This window comes from Carettochelys insculpta, chromosome 29 (assembly GCF_033958435.1).
Source record: "Carettochelys insculpta isolate YL-2023 chromosome 29, ASM3395843v1, whole genome shotgun sequence".
In the NCBI taxonomy this organism is placed as follows: Eukaryota; Metazoa; Chordata; order Testudines; family Carettochelyidae; genus Carettochelys; species Carettochelys insculpta.
Genome location: NC_134165.1, coordinates 1,014,800 through 1,032,702, shown reverse-complemented (window position 1 = coordinate 1,032,702; position 17,903 = coordinate 1,014,800). Strand labels below are relative to the sequence as shown.

Genomic DNA, 17,903 nt, shown 5'->3' with positions numbered 1-17,903 from the left:
GCCTGCTCCCCTTGGGGTACTTGCTGTAAGAATCTGTCTTTTTCTGAATGCTCACACCATCAGCCAGGTTCCCGTGGCAGCTGCACCACAGCTGGGGTCTGGGGCCCTGGCGGAAGAGGGCGGCCTAGCAGCCCCCGGCAGGCCAGGTTTAATAGCATCTCCTGGGGCCTTGGCTGAAGTCTCTAGACACCAGTCTCTAGCAGGACACTGGGCTGTGCATCCCTCGGGCAACAGCTTCGCCCCTTAGCTTTGTCTCCATGGACCCTGACTCCAGAGGCCCCATCACTCCAGCACTGCATCCTGCATCTTCAAAGCAGCATGCCAGCTGTCAGACACCCGCTTTGCTACGTGGATATGTGCACCTCTGAATTCCACTCACAGTCCTGGGGCCAAGCCCTCGCTCCTGTCCAGGGTGATGACTGACCCAGTTCCCTTGCTGCCACCTGGCTTGGGCTATGGTGTCTACTGTGCCTGGCTTCCACAGCGGCTTCCCCATGGTCACTTCATCCCTGCCCTCCACTTTGCTTGCTGGAGGGGAGAGAGCAGCTCCTGTGCTCTGGCCCAAGCCAGGTTAGAGTTGGGAACTCGGCAACAGGCCTGTTTTGTACTGACCTCCTTGTGCCTGGCTTTATCCTTATGGGTGGTGGTTAGGGTGGGACAGGCCCAGCCTGAGCCAGCTGGCTCCTGTCTCGAAAGTGAGAGCTTGCATGCTGCAGAGACTGGAGGAGAGTAAGGGGCAGGTGTTTAACCAACACGCAGAGTGCCCCGGGGCACTAGCAGAAGCATCTGTGAAAAGCCAAGGTGAGAGTAGCAGCCTGCAGGGGTGGAGATGAGTGATCTCCCTCCTGCAAGGGAAGGGAAGGGAAGACAGCTCAGAGGGTTCACGCTGCTGCCTCGACCTGGGGCAGAGTACCAGTAAGACCCATTTCACCTTCACAGCCAGGTGCTTAGAGGCCTGGGGGGTTGTGTCCACTCGCAGCTGCTAGCAGGAGCAGGGTCTATGAGCTGAGGAGCTGGCTGCCATCTGTGTGTTTCAGCTGAGCTCGGCTCTGCCCAGCACCACGCAGGGTGTGAGGCAGCAGCCGCTTTGGCCTGGACTATCCTCGTGGTCCCAGAGGAGTAGCAGCAGCACAGCTGCAAATCTGCCTAGAGCCTGAACCTGGGGCTGGGCCAGCTTAGAAACCTGAGTCCGAGCCGTCAGCTCCCTTCCCAGCTGGGTCCCTGCTCTGTTTGTAGCCTCTCGGTCTAGTTGCTTGTTTTTCAGTGGGGTAGGGCCAGGCCTGGCTCCTTGCAGGCCCTTTTCAGCGTAGTAGGCAGGAGCCTGGTCCTCTGGGGGTGAGGGTGAGAGTGGGGCTGGGCAGGGCCTGAGGTCAGGCACCAAACATGCTCTGCTGAGTCCTGAGCCCTCTCCTGAGCGATGCTCAGGTCCTGGGCGCAGAGGGAGCCTTGGCCTCACTCCACTGAGATGGAACAGATGAGGGCTGGGGGCCGTCCCCGGTGCAGCTACGGGAGTGGGTGAAGGAAGCTGAACACACAGGAGCAGAGCTGGCGCCGGGTGGAGACCCTGCCCCCTCCTCGCCTGGGCCTCTGCGGGGCTTGGGCAGTGGCCATCAGTGCTGGAGCAGGGGGTGCACAGCAGGGCCCCAGCCCCTGCCAGCTGCCCCCCCCAACAAGGGCCCCAGCCCCTGCCAGCTGCCCCCAGCCCCCCCCCCAACAAGGGCCCCAGCCCCTGCCAGCTGCCCCCCAACAAGGGCCCCAGCCCCTGCCAGCTGCCCCCAGCCCCCCCCAACAAGGGCCCCTGCCAGCTGCCCCCAGCCCCCCCCAACAAGGGCCCCAGCCCCTGCCAGCTGCCCCCAGCCCCCCCCCAACAAGGGCCCCAGCCCCTGCCAGCTGCCCCCCAACAAGGGCCCCAGCCCCCCCCCCAACAAGGGCCCCTGCCAGCTGCCCCCGGCCCCTGCCAGCTGCCCCCAGCCCCCCCCCCAACAAGGGCCCCTGCCAGCTGCCCCCCCCAACAAGGGCCCCAGCCCCTGCCAGCTGCCCCCCCCCCAACAAGGGCCCCAGCCCCATAACAAGCCCCTCCCCGCCCCCGGCCGCCCCAACCCCCCTGCCTCGCTCGTCCCTTAAATGCCGCCGCCTCCTGTGACCTCTGACCTGGCCCGGATCACGTGACGCCTGTCATGGCGGCCTCCATGGCTGCCGGGGGCGCGCCTGTGGCTCGGCGGCTGCTGCTGGGGGCGGCCGGGGGGCTGCGGCTCCGCCCGGCGCGGGGCTTCCGCGCGGCAGGTGGGGCGGGGCGGGGCGGGGCGGGGCGGGGCCCTTGCAGTGGGGCCTCGGCCGCTGCGGGAGAGGAGGAGCCGCGGGGGGCCGGGGCCGGGGCCGGGGCCGGGCGGGTGGGAAGGCGGCAGCCCCCCGCCCTCGCCGTGGTTCCCAGCCCCGGGCAGGCGGAGCCCTGCGCGGCCCCGCCCGGGGGAGGACCTGGCTGGGTTTCTGCCCTGCTCCGCCCCAGGCCCCCTGGCCCTGCCGGGCGGGGGTTGGACCCCTGTGAACGGGGTTAAGGTCCCTTCTGCCCCCGGGGGAGGGGTCAAATGAAAGCAAGTTCTCATCTTCACCCCCTGCGCTGTGACTGTGACCAGGTGTGATCCCCCTCCGTGCGAGTCGCACCACCCTGGTGCGCGAGGGGCGTGCACTGGGGCAGCAGCACCGCAGGGGGGGGTGCCTAGCAGCGGACAAGGCTGCAGTTTCCGGATGGACTCCTCAGTGAGAGGCATTGGGTGTTGGTCACCTACTGGATGCAGCCCACTGCCTGCTGCCTTTCACTGTGAATTGGACTCCTAATTCTCTTAGGCACCTTCCCACTGCCAGTCCGGCTGGATAAAGGTCCCAGGTGTATGGGTTTGAGCCAGAGGCTCAAGACGTTCTCTGCCTAGCCTAGCCTGGTCTATCAATCCCTGCCCGCCATGTCCCCTGCCCCACTAGAAGCATCTGCAGCAGGTCTCTGCTGGCTGCAGCTCCAGGAGCCTGGCCTGGGTGGGAATGAGGATGAGCCCTGGACCCCCTTCTCTCCCCATTCCCAGGAGCTGTCCCACTGCACTGTTTGCCCCTGTGCTTACAAGCTCCTGCCCCACTCAGGCTGGCTGAAAGCCCTGGGGCAGGGAGACGCTAGCTGAGTTGCAATGTGTTTTTCCCAGTGGTGTTCCGAGCAGAAGAGGAGAGCAGCAGAGCAGAGCCCGTGGGCGACGTGTGAGTACCAGGATCCCCTGATGGAACTGCTCTTGGGCCCCCTTCTCTGCCATTACGCTGGGGGATTTTGGCTCCTCTGCAACCGTTGCCAGGACGCGCTCCGTTTTCTGAGGCTGCTGGACATGGGCCAAAGGATGCAGGGTGGTAGTGGGGTGCAGGGTGCCTGGGTTCTAATCCCAGGACTGACACCAACTCCTGAGGTGACCCCGGGCAAGTCCCTCCCCCAGTTTGTCTCTGGTCAGCACAAGGAGGGGTGTATCTGCCTCCCTCACCAGGCGGACTTGAGCACTGGTGTGTGCCAGTGGAACTGCCAGCACCTGCCCCTCAGAGAATCGGGCACTGAAGTGTGTGGGAGTGGCAGCACAGCCAAGTGTCTGCAGCACTGGGCTGGGATTCAGGAGAACGTGGGTCCCTGGCTCTGTGGCAGAGCTTGGGTGAGTCTCTGGCTTGCTCCTTGCCTCAGTTTCCCCATCTGTCACATGACTGAGATGGCCTGGACCTTCCTCTGTGTCTGGGAGGTGCTGTGTCCGGCATGGGGCTCACATCTGGCTGTCAGTGGCCTGGCTGAAGGGATGTGCAGCAGGCCTGCCATGTGCGTGGTTCCAGCTGGTCTGCAGGCAGCTCTGATGTGGGGAGCTGATCCCCTCCCCCACCCCCATCAGTAGCCCTGGCTCTGCTCAGTCTGTAGCACTGGGCTCAGCATCCACCTGAGCCCCTAAACCCTCTTCCAAGGGCTGCAGATCCCAAGCGGCCTCCAGATCTGATTGTGTTTTCCCAACACCTCCCACCAGGGTGAATGTGGTTTTCATTGACCGTGCCGGGCGCCGGATCCCTGTGCAGGGGCACGTGGGGGAGGACGCTCTGCGCCTGGCCCAGAGGCATGACATCGAACTGGAAGGTCTGTGTTGCTCTGTAGCACCCCCACTTCTGCTCCTCCCTTGCCACTGATCAGTGCTGTAGACAGCCAGAGAGTCCCTGCTTCCCTGCTGCTGCCAGCCTCTGATCCAGCCACGGGAGCACCTGGGATCTCTTCATGGTGGACCCCCACTTCCCTCTGACCTCCCCGTGTTCTGGGAGATTGGCCGAGTCCCCTGGCAGATTTCCAGGGGTCATGCTGAAGGAAGGAGGGCAGGGGTAGGGCTGGGCTGCAGCTTGTCTCTCTTCATCCCATGGTTCCCCCAGTTATTGGTCCCCATGCACCCCTCCCTGCAGCTGGACTCCCCTTCTCTGCAAGCTGGCTGGAGTTGAGGCTCAAGAATCCAGAGTGGGGCCATGTGGAGCAGGGGCGCCAAGGCAGCAGGCTGCCAAAGGCTGCCCGAGCTGGGCAGGAGGAGCCAGCGGGAGCCATTGGAAGTGAGGGATGCACAGAGGACACCCTCAGTTTACAGAGACAAGGCTGGCGCCCCGGTCTCCTTCCCCCGGCAGGGCCCTGCCCACACCCTGACCTTCCACTCTTGGTGTTCCCAGGGGCCTGCGAAGCCTCCCTGGCTTGCTCCACCTGCCACCTCTACGTGAGCCAGGAGTTCGTGGACAAGCTGCCTGCCCCGGACGAAAGGTAACAGCCCCTGGGTGCCTGGGCCCGGCTGCCCTGCTCCAAAGGGTGGGGCTCCGTGAAAGCCTACCGCTGCATTCCTGTCCCTATTATGCTGGGTGCTGCACGTACCCTGAGCAAGGATGCACAAGCGTACAGCTGCAGCATCCGGTCCCTCACCCTCTAAACAGAGCAGTGAAGAACTAGCCCCATTTTACAGGTGATGGAAACAGGTCTCGGGGGCTGCAGGTTCCAGGCGCTCTCTGGATCTGATCGTGTTTTTCCCATGTGCTCCCCGTCCCTCCTGTGGGGTGAACATGGTTTTCATTGAGCATCCCAGGCGCTGGATTGTCATGCGGGGGACGTGGGGAGGACAGGCCACTCCCAGCCCTTCTGGGTCACTGCAGGCTTCGCCAGCACTAGGACTCCAGCCCGGGGCAGCTGAGGCCCGTTCGTTCTTCTTGCGCTAATGTGGGGTGGCCGCCTGTCCGTGGGACGATAGCTGTGCCCAGCTCCCTGCCCTGGCTGCATGGAGTCACCTGGCTCTGGGGCTTCCCTAGGGAGGAAGACATGCTGGACCTGGCTCCACAGCTGCAGGAGAACTCCCGGCTCGGCTGCCAGATCATCCTCACCAAGGAGCTGGAGGGGGCAGAGTTCACCCTGCCCAAAATCACCAGGAACTTCTATGTGGATGGCCACGTGCCCAAGCCCCACTGATGGCTGGAGCAGGCTCTGAGCTGCCCGGGAGTCTGGGCTGGGCCTTAATAGAGCCCCCGGCAAGGGGGCAGGTTGGAGAAGGTTCCCACGGGTTGCTGTGCTGCTGGTGGCCTGGAGAGCTCAGGGGAAGGGCTCTTAGTTTTCCAGCCCGCGGCGGCAGCGCTGAAGGCGCGACTGGAGTTGGGGGGGAATGACCGCAGCAAGGAAACTGGAACAGCCTCCCCACAGCAGCAGCGTGAGACGGAATGGGGCGGCAGTGCAGCAGCTGGACTGTTTTCCCCACAGCCCCAAGGGGAGGTTGCTGGGGGGCTCTGCGTGCACTGTGCCTGGAGCTGACGGTTTCTCCTGGTGCGCTGTCGTGTCTTTAGTGCCCAGGCCTGTTCTCTGGGCCATTTGATGTTGGGAGGCTAGTGAGGGGGGCTCTGCGCGCGCTGTGCCTGGAGCCAGCGGTTTCTCCTGGTGCGCTGTCGTGTCTTTAGTGCCCAGGTGTGTTCTCTTGGCCGTTTTGATGGCAGGGACCAAAGCAGGACATGTGCTGGGCTTGCCCTGTGCCATGCAGGGCCACCTTCCCCTCCCCCGTTTATTATTAAAGCTCCCTTTCGACATCAACAAGGACCTGGCCCTGTGCCTGTCTCCGGGGGCAGGAGGGTGCTGGGAGCTGTGGAATGGGGTACACGGGAGCAGCGGGCAGCAGGGTGCCCCTCACTTTCTGGCTGCAGTCAGACACTGGGGAGAACTGGAGCAAAGATCAACGCTTCTCCCGTCCCCCTTGCTGGTGTCAGCACCACTGGCTGAGGGGCGTCAGTGCTTCTCTCCCCTGTCCTGCAGCCTCAGCCCCCCACAGAGGCACAAGGGGACCTAGCAGAACATCAGCCGGGGAGACAAGGGATTGCCAGACTGTTATCGTGCTCCGACATGCAGCCCCCAGACAGACACAGGAGCCGCCTGTCCGGGCAGGGCAAGCCCCAGGACGCCCTCTGGCTCGGTGCCAGACTCCGCAGGAGGCTTAAAGGGAGCTGCCCTGCCAAGCATCCTGGTTTCCTGGGGCCAAGCGTCAGCAAAAGCCAGTGTCCAGCTGCTCAACAGGGTTACCCTCCTCTAATGAAAGCAAAAAGCAGTCAAGTAGCACTTCAAAGACTAGCAAAATGGTTTATTAGGTGAGGAGCTTTCGTGGGACAGACCCGCTTCTTCAGACCAGAGCCAGACCAGACAGTACCAGTCTGATGGGCTGAAGAAGTGGGTCTGTCCCACGAAAGCTCCTCACCTAATAAACCATTTTGCTAGTCTTTGAAGTGCTACTTGACTGCTTTTTGCTTTGATAGTGTATAGACTAGCGCAGCTCCCTCTCTGTTACTATTCCTCTAATGAGAGAGAGAGACACTGCATCTCACGCCCCCTCTGCTCACCGGTGCTGTCTGGTGGACCAGCTGCCATGGTCCACACCAGCAGTGGCGCTGTGCCCCTGCCCTGCAGAATGCCCCCTTCCCCCCCATGAGATGTGCACAACTGGTCGAGTTGGGTTCTTCTGCCACCCCCTCTGGTCCCAGCACGGGCTGCACAGCAGGGAGCTGCGTAAAGCCACGGCAGCAGCTTGGCAAGTGGCTGGGGGGTGGCGTTTGCTTGGAAGTGTTTTGGCTTTGGGGGAATTTGCAGTGTCATTTTGCTCTGCCTGGGGACAGCAGGAAATGCTGGGCCCTGAACCGGAGGCAGCCTGCCTATGCGGTGACGGCCCTGCTCACTTGTGGGGCAGAGCCGAGGCGGGGAGTCGGAGATGCTTGAGCCCAAGGGGTCCACCCAGCAAGAACCAAACCAAGTCCCTGTGACTGTCACAGGAGCTGCTCCACCTCCAGCCCAGGACGTGGGCACAGCTGCTGGGCCGGGCTGCTAGGGTTAAGGTGAACCCAGTAGATGAGGGCTGATGAGGCCTCTGGAGATGGAGTCCAAGCCCCTGCTCCATCCAGGACTGGCCCCACCTCGATTCCCCCAGCCAGGGCTTTGTCAAGCTGGAGTTAAACCCTCCAGGGATGGAGATTCCACCACCGCTCTAGGTAACATCCCAGAGCTTCACCACCCTCCTGGGGAAGGAGTTTTTCCTAATATCTGACCTCACTGCACCTTCAGGCCATCGGTCCCTGTTCTGCCATCGTCAGCACTGAGAACAGCCTCTCTGGACCCGCTGGAGGCTGCTGTCAGTTCTCCTCACTCTTCCCTTCTGCAGACTAAAGATGCCCAGTTCCCTCAGCCTCTCCTCAAGTGACATGCTGCAGCCCATTGATCTGGGGGCTACGCTGCTCTTGTGACCTCCCCCCAGCCCTGCTAGCTCCACCCCACCTCTTCCTGCCACTGATGTGCAGCCAGGGGATGAGCAGGGCTGGGGGAAGCCCTGCACTCGCCGGCTGTGGGGGAAGAATGAGGCGTCCCCAGCTTGCCCTGCTTCCTGTGGGCAAGTGCAGGTTGGGTCCAACCCCCTCCCACGGGATGCAGCTAGGAGCACCACTGCTGAGTGTAGGGAGGGCTGCAGGGCCCAGGCCCCCTGCCGGCAGAGGACTGGCCCTTCTGACTGCTGGGCGGCCCCTTGCTCTTCCAGCCCAGTGCCAGGGAGCACATGCCCAACCCGTCCTGTAATGGGGGCCCCAAACTGGACAATACTCCAGAGGTGGCTTCCCCGACCATCCCTCCACTCGAGCCACTGGCTGAGCTTGCTGGGAGCCTCCCAGGTGACCAGGGCCTGCTGCTGGCTGCTGTCCAGCTTCTCTGCCGCAGCCCTCCCCAGGGCCTTTTCTGCAGAACAGCTTCTGGCCCAACCTCCAGCCTGCCAGGCTCACTCTGGCCCTTGCCAGCTCTGCTGCAGATGGCTCCTGGGACCCCCACAGGCCTGGGCAGAGGCTGGGCACAGCTAAGACCAGAAACCCACAGCCAGGGATAGAGGCCCAGGGCCATACAAGGCATCACTGATACAGCCTCTGGACCACCCTGCTCTGATTGCTCCTGGAATAACCTCTGCCATGTGCAGCGCCCTGCACCAGAAGGCTCCCAGCCCGCCCCAGGGTCCTGGCTGCAAGCTCAGCTCCCCGGGCTGGCAGGGACCAGCGCTGAGTCCGACCCTAGCCTAGCAGAGGCGCAGACCTGCCCCCCCAGCAGCAGCAGGAGGGGGAGTCAGAAATTCACCCTTTGCCCCACAGCAGTGCCAGGAGCACGCAGGGAGCCCCGCCCCCACCAGCCCACAGCTGTGGGCACAGCACTGGCTGCCGGCCCTCCCACAGGCTGGGGGCGGGGCAGCATCACCCCCCAACTGGCACCCACCAGCCAGGGCAAGAGGGAGACTTGCTCTGGACACTCCCGGCCCGGGATGAGCCCCCTCGCCATTGGGGGTGCAGCTGTGGGGCCTCCGCTCCTCAGCGGCTGCAAACCCCTGGTCACCCCACGCCCCAGCGCGGGCGGCCCCCAACTGCTGGGCCAGATGGCCCTGGAGCCAGTCCAAGCAGGTGATTGACGCCCCCGCCCCCGGGCTGCTATAGGGCGAGGCCCAGGGCAGCCCAGCTGCGCCCTGTTAAGGCTCCTCCGCCCGGCAGGGCCGCGTCCTTGCCCGGCCTGCTCGGCCCATGGAGGGGGAGCTGTTCCTGGACGGGCACCCCCCGGACTTCTCCCTCCTGCAGCAGCTGCTCTTCCCGCCCTGCCTGGAGCCGGAGCCCGGCAGCCCCGCCCGGGCCCCAGCTAGCCCGGCCCGGGGAGCCAGGTCAGCCCGGGGAGGGGCAGATCCGCGCCGTGGGTCTGCCCGCCCCCCCGGGAGATCGGAGTCACCCCCAGGCGCCGGCCCGTGGGGAGGGTCCGGATCGGTCCCGCGCGCCTGGCCCGGACAGGGGGGTCCGGATCGGCTGTCCCGGGAGCTGCCCGCGGGCCGGGCGCGAGGCGCAACCTCCCGCTGCCATTGGTCGGGTCGCGGGCGGGATCCCGGCGGGCGCAGCCGGCGGGGGAGGGGCCGGGGAGGGTCCTGAGGGGGCGATGGGGCGCTGCTGAGGGGCTCCCAGGCCGGCGGGCGTGGATCAGGCCGGGGGGGGCAGCGCCCCGGGGGGGGCGAGGATCAGGCCGGGGGGGGGCAGCGCCCCGGGGCGTGGGGGAGAGCCCCCGGCCCCGGCCCGACGCGCCCCCGCTGTCGTCCGCAGCCCCGCGGAGCCCCCGCCCAGCCCGGCCGGCTGCCCCCCGCCCCTCGACCGCGGCGCCCTGAGCTTCCTGCAGGAGTCCGCCCAGCAGCTGCCCCAGGCGCCGCGGGGCGCGCCGGAGCCGAGCCGTGCGCCCTGGGCGCAGCAGCAGACAGCGGGGCCGGGCGCGCAGCGCCCCCTCGGGGCCGCTTCCCCGCGCGCCCGCAGCCCCATGGACGCGCTGAGCCTCATCAGCCTGCACTGCTCGCACCTGGCGGCGGGGGCGGCGCCCCACGCCCTGCGCCCCGGCCTCCTGCCCCCCGAGCCGGGCTGCGGGCGGAGGAAGCCCCGCAAGCAGGCCGCCCCGCGCCGGAGCGCCGAGCCCCGGGACCCCGCTTTCCAGGGAGTGACCCTCCGCATGCACCTGCGCCTTTGCCAAGGCAGCCCCGACGGGTACCAGCTCCTCATCCGCCCCCGCTACAGCAGGTACAGGGTCCTCCGGCAGCCTGGCCGGGCTCTGCTCAGGGCGCCCGTCTGAGCCACCCAGTGACCGGCTGGTCCCACCCCCCCGCGTGTCACGGGTGACCCCAGGGTGCCCGTCCACCTATGGGACCTCAGGAGGCCTGGCAGTGCAGTGCAGCCCCACAGCAGGACCGGCCCCAACCTCCATGTACCCTCTCCATCCATCTATCCATCCCTATGCGGCCCGCCCCTCTCTCTCCGCACCCCTATTATTAACCTTCCATCCCCACGCACAGCTCTCCCCTTTCCCCACCAGCTCGCTGGCCGGTCACCTTGGCTGTGCCCCAGTCTCTGGGAGAGCCACCAGGCGCACAAGGCAAACCCAGGAGAGCATCTTCCTTGGGCTATGGGGATTATCCCGTATGAGTCTGTGTCTTCTCCAGATCCTGCCACCTCCCCTGGCCACTGGCAGAGACTGGACCCTGGGTTCGGTGAGGGCTGGGGCTGAGCTGGTCTGGCAATGGCTCAGTCCCTGACCCAGTTTCACTGGGCTGGAGTGTAAAGTACCAGGCAAGAGCATCTCCCCCTGCCCGAAATCAGGCCCCCCCCCCCAGCTCTTTCTGAGGAAGGCGTAAGAGATTTGCAGGGGCATGTGGGTTACTCTGTCCCCCGCTTTTTCTTAGAGCGACTGGTTTAAGCCCTGGAGCAGGAGGTTCCCTGTCTCGTCCAACACTCTCTCGTATTACTGTACAGTCTAGTCGCCCGCTTGTGAACATGTCCGTCCGCAGACGGTTCCTTTTCAAGTTAGACAGAGACTTCTCTTTGGTTCTGTGCTCTGCCTTCCACCGCCGGGAGAGATGCAGCCAAATGCTGGAATTTCACATTCTCATATGCACATGGGGGGGGGAGGTTTTTTTTAACCACCTAAGTGGTTTAAGAGCACAAGTTCCATTGACTTTTGAAAGAACTTTTGTGCCTAAATCACTGCAGGTGCTTTTGAGAAACTTCCCCTCAGTCCTTAGATGGTGGGGCCTGATTTGCTGTTGCCATGTTAAAGGAAAACCCAAGCTGGCAATGTCAAAACAGAGAATACTTTTTAAAACGCACTCTGGAGGTCGGCCATGGGCTGCAGCTGGAGGCCACAGACCCCAAGAACTGAGCAGGATTCCAGGAGGGATTGAATGACAGGGAGATTGGTGACATTATCTGATTTAAATGTGACCACATAGATGGTTGTTCCAACCACTCTTCTATGTTTGCAGCATATTTTGTCCGGCCGGAGTGGGCCAAGCGAGGTGTCTAGGAGAAGCTTGTAATTCGCTGGCTGTGGCTGTCGTACATGTGTATCACTTTCGTACTTTGAGGATTGGTTCTGTCCTGGTATTTCAAATATCTGCTTCTGAGAGACACGGACGGGAGGTCTGGCAGCCTCTTCAAGTGGACTAGAATGACTGGAATGACAATGGGCCTTGGGATGTGCTAGTCCAGGGCTGATGAGCCTTCCTGGGGATGTTCAGCCCAGCATGGGAGCAACGGCAAAGAACAGAGTCAGGCATGGACAGGTGGTTTGATACCCTCTGGCAGCTCTGTTTTTCCACAGCAAGAGCGATGGGAATGTCCCCACATGGCAGGGGATATATGAGGCTCCGGAAACTCCACCCTTTGGTCTTCACTCCAGTGTCTTACCTCTGGGGGAGCCTTGCCGCGGCAGGAGACTCTGACAGGGCGGAGTGACCCAGCCAGACCAGATGTAGCAGGAGACACGATTTAAACCAACAGTTTGTTCCAGCACAGCCACGAGCCTGACCAAGAGCTCAGTATCTTTCTTTTCCGCCCCGTCCCTTTCAGACCCCCGGGCCAGGGGTCAGCAACCCACAGCACGTGAGCCGATTCTCATGGGCATGGGAGGCGGGAGCTCAGCCCTGCCCCTCCTCCCCCTGCAGCTGGGAGCTTGCTGGAGCCAGGCCGCCTGTGGATGAGCAAAAGGCCCTGCTGATGCTGCCAGCCACCCCCTCCATGGGACAGCGCTGCACCTTCCCTGATTTATTAACAACGCTGTTGTGAGTGGGACCGCGAATGACTTTAGGGAAGATCTCCAGCACTCGGCCCATACGGAGAGGTCAAAAGGTCAAATTTCGGCACTGCCTGCAAAGGGCTGCTGCCCCTGGCTCTGGACTCTAATTTCCAGAGGACTGGCACAGGGAGCTCTGGGGGGAGACTCTGACTCGTAAATCAAGCTGGGAATGCGGCTGGTCCTGTGGGATCTCTGTGTTTGGTGAGACTGGTTTCCGTAACCTTCCCTCTGTACTGGGTGAGGTACTGGTGGGGGGGCTGTAGTGTCTGGGGAGGACTGGACTTCTCATAGCCAAAGTGGGAAACAGAAGTGCTCTTTGTGGCTGGTTTGACACTCCTCATGGAGGAGGAGCCCCCCAGCCTAGGGCATTGAGCAGCCTGGTTTCTAAACAATTTGCCTTGAGGACGTGTTCTCAGCAGTGTCCTCCGAAGAACCCCTTGGATCTCCAGAGCTATAACTGCCAGGGCTGCTAATAACTTTGGGAGGGACACTAAACTTCCTGCCTTAGGCCTTAAGTCAGTCCCTAACTACTGGGGGTTAGGAAGAGACCTTCATGGGTGGTTGCTCACCCCTCGTCTGCCTACTGTCATTGCTTGCGCCTTGCTCTGAAACAGCTGGTGATTTGGAAAGTCCTAGGGCCTGGCTCCCCTGGGCGGTTAGACTAGAGGATGACAACTGTCCTGCCTGGCTTTAGAACCAGTGAATCTGTTGGGCTGTCCCTGGACTAGGTCAGCTGTCGCTCAGATGCCTCGTGGCAGTTCCTCTGTCCTGCACCTTGGACAGTCCTTGGCACCAGTGGAAAGAGTTTGTAAAGTACCGCGTGCCGATCTGGGAGTGTTCGGTGCCCACTGCGCTGGGAGCTGTGATTGCCCAACAAGCTCAACAAGATGGGAAAGCTGAGCCTTGGTGCCAAATTTGTTGGTTTGGGAGGAAGATTTTTTTTAACGCTGTTCCCCTGGCTTTCCCTCCTTGTGTGAAAGTGGTCTCAGAACCTGGTAAGTGTTTTGCTCTCCTCTGTCTGCAGTGCGAGGCGCTGGAGGAGCAGTGATTGCCCAAACCAGAGTCAGACCTCTTTAGCGAGGGAGCTGTGCGGAGCCAGCAGTTCTGAGGAGGAGCAGGACGCCCTCTCTGGCCAGAGTACGTTGCTGTGCAGAAACAAAAGCTTTGCTAATTAAAGGGGAATGCTCAGAAACAACTGGTGCACCTATAAATGTAACTACGTACACACACATTGGGCCTCAGTTTCTTGTTGCTGGGAGAAATACAGTCTGCTGTGGAGCCCACATAAGATCTATATGCCACTTAATTCCCTCTCCAGCCAGATCCCGGCTGGTGGAAATCGGGTATAACTCCCAGGAGCAGCTGTAGAACCCTAGAACGGCAGGGTTAGAAGGGTTGTGCTGCCAGGGTGAGTCTGACTCCTGCCCATGCCCCGATGCAGGACTTGCCCTCTCTCTAACCTCTAAGATGGCTTAGTTTGAAAACCTTCAAGGAAGGAGCTTCCATGACCTCCCAGGGCATCTGCTGCCCATTTAAACCAACTGAGGAGCCGTGTTGCTGTAATTTAAGGCTCTCCTCTCACATGTACTTATTGCCAGGTCAGTGCGGGGCCTACTACTGTGAGCATTTCCTTTAACTTCAGCAGCAAATTCTCTTGGCTAACAGCACCCTCGTTACTTGTGGGATGGGCCCCTCATTTTGCGTTGTGCTGCTTGATTCATTTTGGAGGTGCAGTTGGTATGAAAAGATTTGACCAAATAAAGTTGCGACAGTGCCGGACCTGTTGGATCTTTTTCTTTTTTCTTCCTCTACATCACAAAGAGGTGGGTCTGTCCCACGAAAGCTCATCACCTAATGAATTATTTTTGTTAGTCTGTATTCGAGCAAAACAAAAAAGCAGGCGTGTTGCACTTTACAGGCTACCGCAGCTTCCTCGCTGTCGCAAACTGAGAACATTTATCCACCCAAAAGCAGATGGAGATCTAAGCTCTTTGCCCTTGTTTTAGAATCCCTGGAGGGTGTGGGTTTTATTAGATGTCAGAGCTGGTGGTTCATCCCCTTGTGACATCGTGCTCATCAGAAACTGGGCACGGTGGTTAACTGTGAGGATGAACACAAGATACCAAGGGAAGATGTGGCTTCTTCTCAGGGCTTCGTGTGCAGACTGGAGGCCTTCCTGGAAGCTGGTTTAGCTGCCAAGCTCACGTTCCGGGGTTCGGCAGTGGGCTAACTGGGTGAAATGTAATGGTTGATGATCTAATTGTAGACAAGTGCATAGGGAGCCTATGGCAATAGATCTTCCTGTCCAGGGCCCTGCACTCAGTGCATGCTGCCTTGTAACCTCACGTGCCAGGAAACTGTGCCATGAAGCCACCGTGTAGCCCACGTTTGAGGCTTTGTCATTTCCTTAGGCAATAAGTGTTGCGCCTCCTGCCAGACGAAGAAGACTCCCCTGTGGAGGGTTGCTGAGGACGGAACCCCCCTCTGCAATGCCTGTGGCATCAGGTACCTATGTCAATACCTATGCCCAATTAAACACCCAGGGAAGTGTTTGCCTACTCAGGCACCTAAAAGAGTGGCTTGTTTTCAAGTTCTGAGCTCCCAGCAGTTCCCACAGATGCAGCAGCTTTGAGAAAAGAGGCTCTGTTTGTGCGGAAACTGGCTCAGTTCCTCATCTCTATTTAGGTACTTAAGTCAGTGTTGCCAGCTCTGGTGATCTGTTTGAGAATCTTGCCATAATTGGCATTTTTCTACAAGCTCCAGCTCCTGGAGTCATGGGATGGCCCCAAACACTCAGCTGTAATTTTTGAAAAATGTTTCAGAAAAAAGCTGGAAACTTTGCGAGAGGGTAACAGGGCAAAGCTTGAGAGCCCAGCCCTGATCTGCCTTGAAAGGTGATGAAGCCAGAAAGCAATTACAGAAAAATCAACATTGGTTTCTCTTTTTTGGCAGGGGGGTTGATTTCTAAGCTAAACCCTTGATGTTCTTTGAGCTCCTGACTCATGTTTTTTGAATGTTTGTGGCTGGCAGCACCAGGCCACTAAACATGGAGCTAGGCACTGAACCAAAAGGCAGATTCTCAGAGGCACCGAACTCCTCTTGATTTCAGGTGCCCAAAAGCCTTTGACACTCTGGGCCTCATTTCCAAAAATCTCGGCTCATGGCATTTTCCTAAATATCCACCTTTGGGGCAAAGGGAACAACGGTTCAAATGCCGAAGGGGAAATAAAAGGGGATTCCACCTTTGGCTCAAGATGTGATGAACCCAGCTCATTCCCTCTCTCCCCCAGGTACAAGAAGTACAGGGTGCGCTGTTTCCGCTGCTGGAATATCCCTAGGAAAAGTGGGAAGTCGTACTCGCGCTGCTCTAACTGTGGAGACAGACTGCGCATGGCCGTGGCCCAGCAGAGAATGGAGAGAAGGTACCACTTCTTTTGTGTGTCTGTCTGAACGTCTCCACAGCCTTACTTTAAAATCCAACAGACTCTTTGGCAACTAAGCTCGGTCGAAGCGGGTCGTTGCCCACGAAAGCTTATGCGCCAAAAAAACCTGTCAGTCTAAAAGGTGCCATGGGACTTCTCGTTTTTGCGGATACAGACTAACGCGGCTACCCCTCTGATGCTTAAAATCCAACATCCTCCAGCCCCTTTCAGCACCTCCACTCAGGCAGGTCGGCAGCGGAAGCCACTGATTCAATACAGTGAAATTGTTTGTATTGTGAAAGGAAATGAGAGGTGTGAATTGTTTTATTGTTCCAGTGGGGCGGATTCTCTTGGCTACAGGGAAGCTTGAGCTCAGAGGGTGGAATGTACCCCTTTGCAGGGAATCAGAACACAATCTAGGGACTCTTCTTCCATGTAAACCAGACTCTCCCCATGTGGGTGAGTTTCACCCACTGAAGATTTTCCCCCTGGAAAAGATAGAAAATGATTTTGCTGCAAGAGGTCACTCAGCAGTAGAAACATTCTCCTCTGCTGCATTCCAGGAGTGTGAGCGTTCATGCGCCCATCCTTCCTCGGCCATGCCGGAGGAGACAAACCCTGCCCTGTCCACATGCTGTGAGACAGGAGTGAAGTACTTTCACGTAAAAACTGACCACACACCTGACATGGTTGGATGTGTCTGCAGCCAGAAGTTGGTTTGTGCATCGGGTAAATGCACGTTACCAGCCTCATTTCGTTGTCACTTGGCTGTCAAGCACCGTTCCGTTTGATGGGGTGAGTTGAAGGGAGATGGGCTGGGGGAATTCCAACCTGCACTTCAATATCTCCAGTGAGGGAGATTCCATGAACTCCCCAGGCAATTTAGTCCAGTGTTTGACCACCCTGACAGTTGGGAAGTTTTCCTAATGTTCAACTTAACCCTCCCTTGCTGCAGTTTAAGCCCATTGCTCCTTGTCCTGTCCTCCAAGGCCAAGGAGAACAAACTTTCTCCCTCCTCCTTGTAACCCTCTTTGAGGTACTTGAAAACCACTGTCATGTCCCCTCTCGGCCTTCTCTTTTCTAAACCAAACAAGCTCAGTTCTTTCTGTCTCCCCTCACAGCTCCTGTTCCCTAGGCCCGTTCTGGAGTGAAGTTCTGCTCCCTGCTCTGGCCTGGTCTCACATGTTCTGGAGGTTGAACATCCTGAGACTCCCCACCCTGCAGCTTTGTCTTGCCACCTGCACTCTCTGTGCCTCTTTAACGAGGGCCAACCCGGGGCTCTGTGGGTGCAGGGACAGCGTCTGGCTGGAGAGGCAGAGTCCTGGGTTCTGTGCTGATGTGTTCCCTGGATGCTCAGTGCTTGGCAGCTGTCCGGGGAGATTCAGCTGGTCAGCGGCACAGCTGGCAGTGTGTGTGTCTGATGGTGCTCACCGCACACGCCTAGATGAAAGCACGTCACTGAACTGGGCTCCTCTTGTTTGATCTTCCAGAAAATGTGACGACTTCCTGAAGTCTCAGGCAAGGACTTTTTGCTCTTAAGCAGACAGCGGGCCGCACAGAAGCGGGCACTGGTGTCGGGCAGCGTGAGTGCGAGCAGGATGCCGGCACTGAACTGCAGACTGAGCAAAGGTGTGCGAGAAACATAGGCTCAGTCCTGTTCCCTTTAGGTCCTGTCGTTGCGTTTTCCCTTCCTCTCGTGCTGGTGTGTAAAAGGGCGGCTCATCCTGCTCTTGGTGTGTGCGAGCGACTCGGGAGGTGGACGAGCAAATGAACCCACAAAGCTGTTGCAAAGCTGGAAGGAGGGTGGGAAAATAAGAGTTGGAATCTTAAACTTGCTCCTACCTCCCCTGGCTAGAGCTTGTAAAGCAAGCTTGTAAACATGCAGGGCTCAGGCTCCACAGCTTTTGTACTGCTTCATTTAAGAAGACCAAATACCCACAAATTAGTTGGGGATAATTAAGACGGAACCACGCATGTTTTGCTGCACTCAGCCGAGTGAGGGTTGCACTTTTTGAATGGAGACGTTCTCTCTTTACCTTGTTATGAATTTCAGAAACGCATGTCACTTCTCAATGAGCTGGTTAGGTTACTTAAAAGAGCACTTCTGGGGCATTCTTGTATAGGACTGTTAGCGAGAGCTATTTCTATGTGTAAATTTATCTAGTTAGTTTTGCCATGTGGTGCTCTGACCTCGCGCACATAAATGAAAACCTTGGTGCCAAGCTGTAGACTTTGCAAGAAAGTGCCGCCTTTCCTCCTTCCTGGCACAAGTTTTCAAACACTTTAGTGTGGTGACAATGCCAGGAAGCGATTCACTC

General features: G+C 59.6%; 2 protein-coding genes across 2 annotated transcripts; both read left to right on the top strand.

Moving 5' to 3' along the window:
* Positions 1-2,177: 2,177 nt before the first annotated feature.
* FDX2 (ferredoxin 2) lies at positions 2,178-6,093 on the top strand. Its single transcript, XM_074979954.1, has 5 exons — positions 2,178-2,283; positions 3,189-3,240; positions 4,032-4,138; positions 4,708-4,795; positions 5,332-6,093. The coding sequence occupies exons 1-5, from the start codon at positions 2,178-2,180 to the stop codon at positions 5,486-5,488; spliced, it is 510 nt and encodes a 169-aa protein (XP_074836055.1). The 3' UTR covers positions 5,489-6,093.
* Positions 6,094-9,007: 2,914 nt separating this feature from the next.
* ZGLP1 (zinc finger GATA like protein 1) lies at positions 9,008-17,124 on the top strand. The gene is made up of 7 exons (XM_074980383.1): positions 9,008-9,228; positions 9,609-9,629; positions 9,662-10,113; positions 13,188-13,300; positions 14,575-14,668; positions 15,454-15,585; positions 17,076-17,124. The coding sequence occupies exons 1-7, from the start codon at positions 9,091-9,093 to the stop codon at positions 17,122-17,124; spliced, it is 999 nt and encodes a 332-aa protein (XP_074836484.1). The 5' UTR covers positions 9,008-9,090.
* The last annotated feature ends 779 nt before the right edge of the window (positions 17,125-17,903 follow it).

Bases quoted from the DNA above. Each gene is read 5' to 3' on its own strand.
- FDX2 (XM_074979954.1), top strand. From the start codon at position 2,178: ATGGCGGCCTCCATGGCTGCCGGGGGCGCGCCTGTGGCTCGGCGGCTG. The intron at 4,139-4,707 runs GTCTGTGTTGCT...TGGTGTTCCCAG, and splicing joins GCATGACATCGAACTGGAAG to GGGCCTGCGAAGCCTCCCTG. The intron at 4,796-5,331 runs GTAACAGCCCCT...GGGCTTCCCTAG, and splicing joins CTGCCTGCCCCGGACGAAAG to GGAGGAAGACATGCTGGACC.
- ZGLP1 (XM_074980383.1), top strand. From the start codon at position 9,091: ATGGAGGGGGAGCTGTTCCTGGACGGGCACCCCCCGGACTTCTCCCTC. The intron at 10,114-13,187 runs GTACAGGGTCCT...CTCTGTCTGCAG, and splicing joins ATCCGCCCCCGCTACAGCAG to TGCGAGGCGCTGGAGGAGCA. The intron at 15,586-17,075 runs GTACCACTTCTT...TTGATCTTCCAG, and splicing joins CAGCAGAGAATGGAGAGAAG to AAAATGTGACGACTTCCTGA.